The sequence below is a fragment of the Mytilus trossulus genome, chromosome 2, assembly GCF_036588685.1.
Source record: "Mytilus trossulus isolate FHL-02 chromosome 2, PNRI_Mtr1.1.1.hap1, whole genome shotgun sequence".
NCBI classification, from domain to species: domain Eukaryota; kingdom Metazoa; phylum Mollusca; class Bivalvia; order Mytilida; family Mytilidae; genus Mytilus; species Mytilus trossulus.
Window position 1 is genome coordinate 74656084 of NC_086374.1, and position 14220 is coordinate 74670303.

At 33.8% G+C, this 14220-nt stretch overlaps 1 protein-coding gene across 4 annotated transcripts; it reads right to left on the reverse strand.

Moving 5' to 3' along the window:
- Positions 1-425: 425 nt before the first annotated feature.
- On the reverse strand, positions 426-12773 carry LOC134708007 (carboxylesterase 4A-like). Of its 4 annotated transcripts, none has more exons than XM_063568229.1 (5): positions 12495-12773; positions 6064-7535; positions 4458-4669; positions 3912-3943; positions 426-955 (listed from the first exon to the last, which is right to left on the reverse strand). In XM_063568229.1, exons 2-5 carry the CDS (start codon positions 7488-7490, stop codon positions 695-697), a joined length of 1932 nt encoding a protein of 643 aa, XP_063424299.1. In that variant the 5' UTR covers positions 7491-7535; positions 12495-12773; the 3' UTR covers positions 426-694. The 4 variants fall into 4 exon arrangements, with proteins under 4 accessions (XP_063424299.1, XP_063424300.1, XP_063424301.1 ...); XM_063568230.1 differs by lacking the exon at positions 12495-12773 and adding an exon at positions 12309-12464; XM_063568231.1 differs by lacking the exon at positions 12495-12773 and adding an exon at positions 8618-8723.
- Between the last annotated feature and the right edge of the window lie 1447 nt (positions 12774-14220).

The window sequence follows — 14220 nt, forward strand, 5'->3', positions numbered from 1 at the left end:
GAGTATAGGATATTGAGTGATATAGAGCAAAACTTTACATGATGTCATTTTGACCTTCATCGCTATACTACTTCTGGTCCTTGAATTCACTTCCGAAATGTATACCTTCTGATGCTCCATCACTTAACTGTTTCTGATCTACACTCCCAAGACTCGTATCTATCTCCTGTTTGCCAGTCTGATCTAAATCAAACCTCTCAGCGCTCCCGTTTCTGACACATGTGTGACGCGTGGGAGCCCACGCGACATATCAGAAACTGGAGCGTAGAGAAGTTTAATTTAATTCAGACTGCCTGTTTGATTCCATACGAATCTTACTACTACATATCATTAAATGTTGTTAAAAATAATATTAACTATAAAATCAAACTAAATATAACTATCATATATTGCCTTATGTTTTGATAAAGTAATCAACAACTAAATAAGATTTTACTTTATCGGACATGAAAAATATGCTACGAACAGAGGAATGGTTTATCTGAAAAATAATGATTGATAGAATGTTTAACATCCGTCGGCAAATATTACATTCATGTTCAGGACTACGTGTAGATAACGCGTGTTGATGATCATCGAGTCAAACTTTAACGTACTAGTCGGGTAAAATACCAAGGGAAACACGCATTATTCTTCAAATGGTCCTTCAATTACATGATATGATTAAAAAGTTATTTTGTTCAAATTACTAGTATCAAGCATCGATGTCAGCATGCTCACTCGTCCGTCTATTCAAACTAATACTTTCTTGTGTATGAAACACTTTACAACCAAAGGAACTGGTTGTGTTTCGTTTCTTTTTTGTGTCTGTCAAAACAACACCCTTCTTTGGTTGTGTCTTCTTTTTCGTGTAAAAAGTCTTCCCATTTACAAAACAGACAATACGAAACAATGTCAAAGTCACACAAATAAGAACCAAACATAACAAAACCAAGCTAAAAATCAGAGCCTCAAGCTGAAATAAACAAAATAAATTAAATAATAATAAAGATGTAGCGACACAATATTGTATATATAACTTGATGATGCTGCATATGTGTCATTAACTGATGATACTAATAAATCAATATCATAACATTTTTCATCAACAAACTTAAATAAATCTGATGGCAATCAACAACAACCAATGAATAACAGTTTTATAACAAAACTAGTAGAACGAACAAACATGAATCAATTCTGAAGAACAGACGTCATGTTTCTTCTGGTCCAAGGACACAGTTATCGTCCTTTGCTTTTCGTTGTCTAATATAGTCCCAAGTGTAAACTTGCAAGTTTTTTCTTAAACTTTCCCAATTCATTTTTTTATATTTCATGCATGAAACATTAAGTAAGGGGATGCATTTACACGTTTTTTTTTAATTTGGGTGCTAAATCTTTATAAGTAGTGATTTGGTCTAGTAAATAGGGTAAATAAAAATAGTATGTCTGAAACTGTCAAATAGAATTTTTGACCCCCTTTGCATATAATTTTCCATATTTTGAGTTAGAGCTGGTAGACTTTTCTTAATATTATTTGTACCAATTATAGTTTACTACACTGAAGAGATATTTTTAATTTTAATTTAATGTCTGAAAGAAATGCAACTACGAAATAATTGTGTTTTCGGGCGTTCTGATTCAGAGTGCTCAATTCCGATCTTAATTTACTATGATTGTTAGTTTCGTATGGTAGTACCGACAGTTGATGGTTCTATCTAAGCACTCCAGTTTTCTCCACAAATAAAAAATGACCCGGTGTTATATAGCCATTCTTCCCCCATGCCAGTTTTTCCCCCGGGGGAAAGACTGGCATGAGCCAATATTTCCCCCGTGGAAAGTTTGGATCATTGCCATTCTTCCCCCGCGGAAAATTGACAATACGTATACATATAGTCACTTTTCCCCCATGCCAATCTTTCCCCCTATATTATAGATATCACTGTAGATATATACACGTCTGAAAATTAACTCGAACAGTGTTAGAAATAGGTTTATAGATACAAATTTTTAGTTCTTTTACATGAACAAAAGTCTGTCTGCAGGTTTATCAGTCTATCTATGTTTCAACTAATCTGTCTTTCTTTGTGTCCCCTAGTCTTTATACATTCTCAACTGCATGTCTGTCTGTATGTCGACAAGTCTGTCTACATATTCACCCGTCTGTTCACATGTTTACCAGTCTTTCTACATATTCAACCGTCTGTTCAAATGTTTACCAGTCTGTCTACATATTCATCCGTCTGTTCACATGTTCACCAGTCTGTCTATGCTCACTAGTCCGTCTATATTTTCACTAGCTTTGAAATAAGTTTCAGTAACTGCGAGTTCTTTTATTTCGGTGTTTTGTTTCTATTGTTTTTATGTAAGTGATTATTGTGCAACGTATCAACATTTTTAGTGAAGCCAATGTCAACTGATATTTTTTTTCTTGCGGTGTGCTGTCCTAGGTTGGGTTCATTGGGGAGGGTTGAGTTTATGGCCATCACATTGTTTATGCACCAATGCCCATTCGAAAGCCAGGAACATGTAGTACCGGTTACAGTGGTTGTTGTTGGTTCATATCGTTTGAGTTTGGGTTTTTTGTAAATTATTTTGTAATCAATAAGCCTGTTAGTTTTGTTTGTTTTGTTCCCTTATTTGTATGGTCGGAGCATTTTATAGCCGACTATATACAATGTATGTTTTTTTTCTTTTGGAGGCCGTACGGTGGCCTTTTATTACTTACTACCAGGTCCGTGTAACTCCGGTGGATATTTGTATCATAAGTGCTAGATCGTGGTCGACCATATATATACACCATTAGGGCAGGTGGAATATTTTTGTAGATCTTGTACAGCGAGTCACAATAATAGAGGTAGTTCCTGTACTTCCGATCCAAGTTTCCACTGCACGTCTCCCATGCTGGTTGGAGAGGGGGTTCATATCTCCCCTAGGTTTGATGAAGTTTCACACTTATCGGACTTCTTCTCCTGAATGAAAGCTTAAAGGCGATGAGTATTTTTCTCTATCCATGCCTTTGATGGGTACTTTTACCTTGTGGTACAAAAATGATTTATCATGTAAAGTCAAAATCTTCAAACTGACCAGAAGTTGTTGTATTCAGTAGGTCAATGATACCAAGGGTTCACGATTGAGAATGGATGTGATCACTGCATCAGAATGTGCTTCGTGTGTATGTATACATGGTGTATATAAATACATATCAATTTATATTAATACGATGAAGCTTTGGTACCGCTAAACTAATCAAAAAAGATAATATTCTTTTTTCAGGATAAAAATTTCTAACTGACGTCGCCGACGTTATAAGTTTATAAAGGGGAAAAAATAGATTATCATGCCGCAAAGTGGAAAAATTGGCCTGATCCTCGTTTTCCCCCTATAACGTTGAGGGGGAAAAGTTGGATCATGCCAATTTTTCCGCGGGGAAATATTGGATCGATCCAGTTTTTCCCCCCGGAAAAATTGGCATGGGGGAAGAATGGATATAGGACACCGGCGCCTAGAAATATGATCACATATAAAACTATAAAACATAGCCTTAAACACGAGTCTCTCTATTTAAATTTGAAAATTTAACTGTCTCGAGTGGATAACTATTGTATTACACGAAATTTGGTGGTGCAATCTGTTACTCTAATAATTTTCTAGCAATATGTAGGCAAACTAATTCCTTCCTTTCGAATGATCTGCAAAAAAAGAGTTCTTTCTATGACACGTCATCAGGCATGGTCGCCTTTTTCATGCTGTCACAATAGGAAATTCAGAGAAAAGCAAGAAAATTCGACGTTATAATCGGATTTTAACCAATGAAAAACTGAGATCAACCGAACCACATGCTGATTATTTTTTTTATACAATGTGTGCAGAAAGGAATAAATTGACGAAGAATTAGAGAAACTCTTTTCTAAACTGATTTAACACTTTACCTGTTGCTCTGTTAATCCCCAAGACATTCCAACTGTAAAACAAAAAAAATAAACTTATCATTTTCAAAAAAAATCTTACAACTAAAAATAAAATGTAAATTCAGATCATCAGCAATTTTTTCTTAGATGTGAATGAATGAATGATAAATCTTTATTGCATTAGCATTATTCATTTTACAACCACTACAAATACGATCGTTTCAAGGAATTTTGTCATAGCGACCAGTTTCTAAATATAATATTAAGCTTCCAAACTTTTGAGCACTGCTACGGATTGACAGAATATGTGTTACGGTGAAACAGAAAATAATACAGCAATGGCCAAATTTTATAATTTTTGACTATCAACTACAGTACTAGTAATTGTTTTAATGTTGACCGTCGCCATTTGTTTACCATTATCTTCAAAATTGCAGCAATGATTCAAAGGCATTTTAAGGTTTTGTTTCAGAATAATGATAAACCATGTCAAACATCTTGTAAATCTGTTTGGAAAAAAAAGCAATAGAGTCTGAGAGAACATAGTCTATTATTCCGATAACGTACCCGATTGTTGTATGACTTTGACATCAGGATCCGTTGAAAATAAAGTTGCAACATCTACGTCCGGTAATGTCTTCAACCAAAGGCGTTCTATTCTTTCAGCTGGCCAGTCAGAACTGGCTCCAGTGTAAAACATTTCATCCGTTATTTGTAAATAATTTTTGCTTGTAGTAGTATAAGGCCTCCAAACGACTGTCGGATTTACTGTTGGGTAACTTGGGAAAATAACGAAAAAACATTATTGAATACATGCTCATTGCATTAGCAGAACAAGTTTTGTTGTGTACATTCGTATTTTGTTACAGTTTTGAAAAATGTTATTACTAATAACTAATAACTAATTTGTTTATCTTCAAATTTTAAATAAAATAAATAACAAGCTTTTGTAATTCTCAATATCTCCGCTTCGAGCGTTGAATAGTGATAGATCGTTGCGTTCATTCGATTGAACATACGACTATCTGCAAATTGCTCTTTCGATTTTCCTTAAACCAAAAAGTGAATTTTTATGAAACTATCATAGAATCTGCAGTACTTCATTTCGTTGTGCTTTTTCAATTTTTGAATGGAATTGTTTTGGAGGTTTCCCATAACGCACACACACACAAATATTTAATTGCATTTTATTTTCGAAAAAGGTGGATATTTTCCAGATTATATGAGCATTTGGACCGTATGCGTAAGGCCTAGAAAGTATACATGTACGTATACTCGTAGAGTCCGACCATACACGTACAGACGTTCCAGTATACTCATACCGGTTAGTACAAACTGGACCATATAATTATGACTTGTATTTGGACCATATGGGTTAATTAAAGACAAATATTGATCAACATCGTTTATTGAGTTTTACAAATTAGTTTTATTACAATTAGACGAATATAATGAAATAGTGAACATTCAATCAATTGAAATTCAACCTTTATTTAAATTAGTTGTCCGTCTATCTGAATCTTATTGTGGCACTCTCACACAGGGTGACACTTGCTGACACAAAAAGGTCAGATTTTTTTATATTTACATGTTTTGTTCCTTGCCAGCAAGAGAAAAGCTTGTTTATTTTGAGATAGCTGATACAATGAAAATCATTCTGTTTTACAATGTGCCGTTTCAATTTCGCGTGTCAAAAGTTCTTTATTACCCATATAATTTTAAGAGTTTTCATATTTTCTCAAGGTATTTTCAACATTATTTTCCTCTATAATTTCTATCCAGTATCTTTGAGGGTTTTGTAGTAATGCTCCTAAATTCCAACATTATGTTAACTTCCGATGCATGTAAGTTAAAACGTCAATGAGCATAATTATGTCATGTATTACTGACATGCTAAATACAGAAGCTAAACAGATTAAATTAACGTGAATTATTTAGATAGTTCAAATATTGAGTTTTAATTTCATTTACAATTAAATTTTTTTTTTATTAATTCGAGACTTCAGTTATGCGGATCTTTAATGTACATTTGTACCTTAACGTAAAATGTAAGCATTTGTACTAGTACATTCCGACTGAATGGTTTTTTTTAAAGGACGCATACGGTCCAAATACTCATTTGTTCTGGAACAGTTATATTATAAAAAATAATACATAAATAAATACAACTTACCCATGATACAAAAAAGTTCGTACTACTTGATTTATTCCAGCTGAAATTGCTACTGGAAGTTGACACGACGCTGTGTTTTGGTTGGTTAATATACAAGCTATATTGGTGGTTTGCATACTCATTGAACTTTCAGAAAAAGACGTTTCGTCAACATCGAAATTCACAAAATTTAGAAATGTCAATCCAGTTCGACTGTGATGATTAGCCAATGATATTATAGCTGACGTCATTAGGTCGTTAAGTAACGATCTTACTGCTTTACAGAAGTTAAATAAATGGTTCGAAAATTGTGGAAAATAGTATGATTGTAATACGTTCTCTAATAGATGATTATTATGTCTATATCTCTCTTTTGAAACATGAGAAACAACATTATTGAAGATTTCTTTACATGATGTGTCATTTTCAGTTCTGTTTGTCAACATTGGAATCAACAAATCTGACTTAAAAGCTAAATAATCACAATGCAAGAAGCTTGTAACGATATGGGAGTCAATACTTATCACATCACCGTCGTATACAGGTCGAAAGGGGTGCCACAAATGTTCGGTTAATTCATGTGATAAGTTATACAGATTTTCTCTTCCAGCACTTCTCAAGCATACCCAAACTATGTGTTCAACGGGTATATTATTGGTTGATTTAATACTTCCGCAAAGGTTTTCTAGTCTTTTACGATGGCTTTCGAAATTAAAATTATATCCAGCAATGGGATTTAGATACGACTCTCCGTCATACGAAATAGCTCTGTTGAAAAAATATCTACTACGAGGACTCATCAAATGTACTGATGCCATGATTTGGTCTGCAACAAGTAATATATTATCCGGATTCCCACTGAAATCTTTGATGTTATTTTTTATCCATTGTAAAGCAGCTATTTGGTCTAAAATTCCTAAATTTTCTTTAATATGTCCTCTCATTGAATAAAATCCGAATATTCCCAAGCGATAGTTTATCGTGACAATTACTGCATCAAGTGTTTTTGCAAGTTCAACACCATTTATGTAATTGCCCGACCCAGAAATAAAATTTCCCGAATGAATCATAACAATTACGGGAATATTCCGGTTTTCCTTTACGAAAAGCATTGGCTTAAAAATATTAAGTGTCAAGCAATCTTCGTCTCCTATGAAAGTTTTGTTATCTATTGTAGAACTCTGAATACATACAGAACCATAACCAGAAGCAATAAATACATCTTTCCATGGCAACACAGGTTCAGGAGGTTCAAACCTTTGACTTCCTGTTGGAGGCTTAGCATACGGAATTCCTCTAAAGACAGCTACTTCAGAACTTCCTGATAAAACCTTAATTCCTTGCAATGGTCCGATATCTGATTTAACTACAACTTTAGAAGTCCTACCAGCATCTACCATACAGTAGAAAACTTGGATACAGCCATAAATATAAAGCAACCAGTCCATTATTCTAATTAATTCAATCAATTTACAAGTTGTGCATGTTCTTTACTGAAATAAAAATTAAGTATTATATGTTATAGGATCAGATTACAACAATGTTTAACGAGAAATTTTCTACTTCATAGATTTTGACATGATTTGGAAAGTTTAAAACAACCTTTAATGTTAAGAAAAACATGAACACATAAATACTCCTTTTTTCTCGAGAAGCCTAAATATGATCTACAGATCTGTAATATTAGGGAAAGTGTTTACATTTAAACATCAAAGAAACAGTAAATCAAGTCTTTACTGATCGTGTATGTACCTTCTCACAAGGGAAAGTGAAGCACTGACATAACACAGAATCAGATGACGAGAAAAACATTCGGAAATCATTTTCTTATCAAAACTATTTAACCGATATATCTAACTAAATAATTAAAAACGAAGAAAGAGTACGACACTGCCCGCTCTATCTTGATGACACACAGTAATGCTGATTCAATTTGGTATTTGAAAAAGTGACACACCAAACAAATAAAGACATTGTGGCATACAACTTCCCAGTTTGATTTCGAAGTGAAGTGGAGAGATGTTTCCCGTACTTAGTCAATCTTGTATTTGCACGCCTATTATGGCATACGAGTTTTTAAGAGAACGACCATTTTACTTCAAGGGGCGGGGATGGTTTTTCACAACAACAAAAAAAATATTGAGATCCCCAATTTGATGAAAAAATATTCTGGTCAAGCAGATCGCATTTTTTTTTCTGAATTCACATTTTCCCCATACTTTAAAGTGTTTAAATTTTGAAAACGAAAAAAATAATTTGATAGATGCATTGAAAACTATTAAAAGAAAATCTGACTAAGAAGAAAAAACGTAATTTGGACAGTTACTTTCGTAGTGAACTAGATTTTTTCTATCAGAAATCATCACAAATGATCACAAATCTTAACCGAATTACATACACGCAATTACAAAATATACATTGTCTCGAAATAAACCAAAAAATCGAAATATTTAATATGCTTTAGAAGTAGGAAGAAATGTGTATACCCTTAAAATAATTTGAGTGCGTAAATAGCATGGTAGCAGTATAAAAGTGTGCAAGAATATGTTAAAAAATTCTTGTATCTATGACATACCAATATTTTTACATTATTGCTATCCTTATTCTGTTTGATAATTCGTAAACAACACGAACATGAATTAAGTCTTTACCAAATACGTAAACATCAAAATACAAGAAATAACACCTTGACCGGTTATTTTCCATATAAGGGGGTAATGATCAACAACCATCGTTAACAAATTGTCATCTCATAAACATGACGTCTGTTGTCAATTTCTTTTGATACAAGTTGTTCATTATTTTTTATCATTCTTGTTATTCAATAAGTCTTCTTTTCACCTACACAAGAGCTAATTGCTTAAGAATCCCGTTTGTTTATGAAGGACCGAAGGGCTAACAAACATTTATTAGAAGATTCAATACACATGTACGTACGTAGAACATGTCAAATACATGTACATATTAATGGTGATACAATTAAATGTGTACTGTAGACAGTCGAATCTGTAGTGCACGTACTTCTATAATTTGTTAGTTTATGAAGTTTAGTAATGATATCATAAATTTAAAGGATAATATGTTTTAAAGTACTGTTTTAAAGATGTATATGAACACGCATGCATACATTTGTATGTAAGTTACAGGTTAAAGATGTATATGAACACGCATGCATACTTAATGAATGGCTATTATCTATTTTGAATTTATTGAACCATAAAACTAATTTTTGACTCTTCACATTGAATAATCCGCGATTAGTTTTATGGTTCAATAAAATCAAAATATATTATTGCCATTCATTATAAATAAATTTCTATCAAAAATAAGGCTCAAAGAACATTTTATATTGTTTATATTAACAATAACAACGTACACACATGTTGGCGTATGAATACATAACGTCAGAGTGGGCGTGTCGCCATCAAAATTGACAACATTGAAAATAAAACTAATATTTTTAACCAATCAGAAGACAGTAAAAACACCAAATTTATTTATATTTGTATGTAAGTTACAGGTTAAAGGTGTATATGAACACGCATGCATACATTTGTATATAAGTTACAGGTTAAAGATGTATATGAACACGCATGCATGCATACATTTGTATGTAAGTTACAAGAATAATATACTGACCGAGCAAGAAAAGTATTAATCTTTATATTATTCTAGTGAAAGTGACTGAGGTATAGAAATATGGTCAACTTTGGACTTTTCCGACTGTCAAAACCAATAAAAATTTTGCAAAATACCTAGTACATGAAATAAGGGCTTTATATTCTTTTTGTTTGTTTATTAGTGATATATTGAATTGAATGCTTCTTTTTGTAGTTTTATTTGGGTGTAAAAGCGTTGACCGAAGAGCATTTTTATGAAGTGCACAACGGCCAACGCCTTTATAACCCTATTAAACATACATTCATAATATGACAGTGTTAAACATGTAAGCGGGACCCCCCTCCCCCCCATTTCCCCCACTAAACTGGGACAGAAGTGTTACAGTACAACAGGGGATCGAACTATAAAAATCAATTGAAAAAGGCTTAACTCATCAGACGGAAACACATAGAAATACATCTAACATACATGTAGGGTGGACGTGGTCATAAAGCAATTTGTCGGTATTCGGACTGTCACCCCGATGTGTTTTTGTTATTGATCTGAACTCTCACTGTTGCTAAAGGGATACGAACACATAAACTGAGATTAAAATCATTTTCACATAACCTACATGTAGTTAAGCTTCCTTCCTTTAAACCTCTAATTTCATCAACGTTTCCCCCTTTTTTCTCTGCGCTGTGTACAATCCGCCACAGTAATTCACATGTACATATATAAAAACCCATAAGTCTCTCGAAAACAGTCTATTTTCTTATGTTTCACCAAGTCGTTGTCGCAGTTATTTCACATGCTATCGATAAGTTGTGTTTACTTGTATAAGATATGCAAAAACAGTAAACCAAATGTGCATTCAAACTCATAAGTCGAAAAGAAAGTGACAACACCATGGCAAAAAAAGACAAAGAGACAAAAAGACAAACAACTGTATACTAAGTACAAAACAGAAGATAAATGATAATGTCTGAGGAACATGAACCCCACAAACAGCTTGAGTGATCTCAGATGCTCCCTATTCTGCACCCGTTGTATTGCTATTATATATAATTAAACGTTATAAACTGTCCCTCTAGTAAGTAACTCAACTATGAAAAGTTTACATTCTGTTTAAAAAGAAATTAACGCTTAAAGTTAAAAATGTTCACGACAAAAACTCTATCATGTCTATATATTCATTCCCTTGTCCAGGTGATATACATTTATTGCCTATAATACATTTAAATAAACACATTTGTATGCCCCATTTATGGGCATTATGTTTTCTGGTACGTCCGTCCGTTCGTCCCGCTTCAGGTTAAAGTTTATGGTCGATGTAGTTTTTGATGAAGTTTAAGTTAAGTCCAATCAACTTAGTACTACTATATGATCTGTCTAATTTTAATGCCAAATTAGAGGTTTTCCTCCATTTTCATGGTCCATTTAACATAGAAAATGATAGTGCGGATGGCATCCATGTACTGTGGACACATTCTTGTTTCTAGAGGTTATTGGTGTGTACACTGATGATATCATGATCGATGTAAATACATCATTTCAATATATTTGTCTTAGAAAAAATCAAATGTTAGCAATTTAGAACGTTTGTTAATCATACCCTGTTCTAACCAGAAAATATTAAAAAAACGTATCCTGTCCTAAACAGAAATATTGAAAAGCATACCCTGTTCTAGACATGCTCATGAAATGTATACCCTGTTCAATAGATATAGGAAGATGTGGTGTGAGTGCCAATGAGACAACTCTCCATCCAAATAACAATTTAAAAATTAAACCATTATAGGTTAAAGTACGGCCTTCAACACGGAGCCTTGGCTCACACCGAACAACAAGCTATAAAGGGCCCCAAAATTACTAGTGTAAAACCATTCAAACGGGAAAACCAACGGTCTAATCTATATAAACAAAACGAGAAACGAGAAACACGTATATATTACATAAACAAACGACAACTACTGTACATCAGATTCCTGACTTAGGACAGGTGCAAACATTTGCAGCGGGATTAAACGTTTTAATGGGCCCAAACCTTCTCCCTTTTTCTAAAACAATAGCATAACATCACAACATATAAAAACATACGATAAAATATCAATTAGCAGACTTAACTCAATCAAAAAACGTATGATTACACAAAGAACGAATAAATTTGATCTTCGATATCTGAATACAAATGCACAGTTAATTAAATATTAGAGACAAACAGTCATGACCAAAAGGCTATCAAACAAATTCAAACACACTGAGAAATATTTAACCAATCAATGTTCACTTTAGAAAAAAACCGGTTTTCCGTATAAAAAAGATGCTGTTCTAGACACGGGTTCTTGGTTGTATCTTTAACAGTTAAATAAGCAATCCTGTACTAGACAAATACTTCATTTAAAAAATACCCTGTTCTAACCAGCAGGGCATGAAAAAGCGACCCTCTTCTAACCAGCAGGACATAAAAAAGGGACCCGTATCTAACCAGCAGGTCATGAAAAAGGGACCCTGTTTTGCGGCACACTCATACCACTAAAAATATAGGAAGTAACCCACCCCAACCCCGGGCTCGTATAGTGTTCTTTGTTTTTAAATTTTCATAACCTCAGACACATACAAGTGTACACGAGGACATTATAATTACAAATATATGATGTACATACCGAGACAGGAACCACAAATATATAGAAGTGTGGTGTGAAATTAATCGTACTGCTTCATTAAAACTTTAAACATTAAGTCATTTAAAAATAAAACTGTGCAGTTCATGCGATGCATAAAACGTTTTCAACACGATTTTCTGGTGGAACCTAGATGAGATAGTTAATGTCGTTAATCATTATCCTTACCTGCAGTTATCAAAACGTCGTTTCACTCGGCTGATTAACTATCCAACAAATAAGATTTCAAAAATGACACATTGTGTCTCCTTTTCCTGCAGAAGGTGATAGTAACATGTACTGGTTTTTGTGTCTCATCCATTAAGATTTTTAGTCTTACAAATATATATCTATATAATTATGTTTATAATATCAAAAGATGTTAGTTTCTAAAGGTTCATGGTCCCTAATGTGCATTACTGAGGTGATGATAGCCTCTAGCTAAATATTTGTCACTACAAGTGTCACACACTAACTTCATAAAGAGATGACATACAATTAAAGACAATGTCAATCATGGTATGGAAATGTACATTATTTTGATAAATATGTTATGATCATGAATACACGAAAAACAATTATACATTATGACTTTGTTCATGGAGAGGTACTAATTAAGGGTAAAAAATCAGAAAATAGAACAAAACAAAAGTTTCAAAATTGCATGGAGCGGTAAGGCTTATTTTGGTAACTGTAATTTCTTAAAGCTACTGCTAGTAGGTTCATATATGCTGATCAGACCAACTCGATCAAGACCGATTAAGCGATCGCCTTCGGGATACTGGGCTGACTCAATCGACAAGAATGATAGGGGTGTTCAACCTTGGTCGTCATCGATCTGACTTTCTACCCGAGAGTTTTTGACATGTCAAAGACATTCGAGTAAGGATCGAAAAGCAAGTCACTCGAGAAGAGATCGCCTGAGAATTCGTCGAGTAACGGTCGACTTGATCGAGAAAGGATCGTGTAGGGATCGAGTTTGGTCGGATCACAAATATTTTACCGATCAGTACTCGATCATCTCGACCTATGCTCGACTAATATCCGATCATTATCCGATCAACCCCAATCTGTTTGATATGTGTTCCAGATAAACTCGACCAATGCCCGGTCGCTTCATAAATACAGCGACTCCTATATTTTCTTTTCTTCTCCCAGACCAACTCGACCAATACCCGATCTCTACGCAACCACCTTCGACCACTCTTCGATCTCTACTCGGCTATACACGAGTACACATGACTGCTACACGGGTTTCTACAAGTGTGCAGATCTGATTAAATCTCATAGTTTTTCCTCCAAATAAAATTTTGTTACAGTACCTATTTATTTTTAACTGTTATTTACAGTACACAAATTACTCAATGTACAATACGTGTCTGTACTTTTGCAAGGACGGATACAATTTTAAAAGCGAGACAAAAGATACCAAAGAAACAATCAAATCAAAGATCGAAACCCATCCGACACAGCCATAGCTAAAAACGAAAACCGACGAGAAGACAAACAGCAACTCACATAAAACAACTTTTAAAAAAACTTAACCAACATGATACCCAACAAAACCTGGGATGATCTCAGGGGTTTTGGAAGAGAAGCAGATTCCGCATTTTGGCACCAGAGTATTTTTCATATGTGAAAGTAATTGTGCAATATCATTCATTATTAGACAGCTGATGACTTATTAAGCCTTCAAACTTAGTTTTTAAGAACATCAAAATTATATTTTAAAATTAAGAATGGAAATTGGGAATGTGTCAAAGAGACAACAACCCGACCATAGAAAAAAACAACAGAAGGTCACCAACAGGTCTTCAATGTAGCGAGAAATTCCCGCACCCGGAAGCGTCCTTTACCTGTTTTAAAGAGCTATTTTTTGTTTGACTGTCCTTATCATCTGCAAGTCTAGAAATTT

Bases quoted from the DNA above. Each gene is read 5' to 3' on its own strand.
- LOC134708007 (XM_063568229.1), bottom strand. From the start codon at position 7,490: ATGGACTGGTTGCTTTATATTTATGGCTGTATCCAAGTTTTCTACTGT. The intron at 3,944-4,457 runs GTACGTTATCGG...TTTGTTTTACAG, and splicing joins CAAAGTCATACAACAATCGG to TTGGAATGTCTTGGGGATTA. The intron at 956-3,911 runs GTAAAGTGTTAA...TGTTTATTTCAG, and splicing joins GGGGATTAACAGAGCAACAG to CTTGAGGCTCTGATTTTTAG.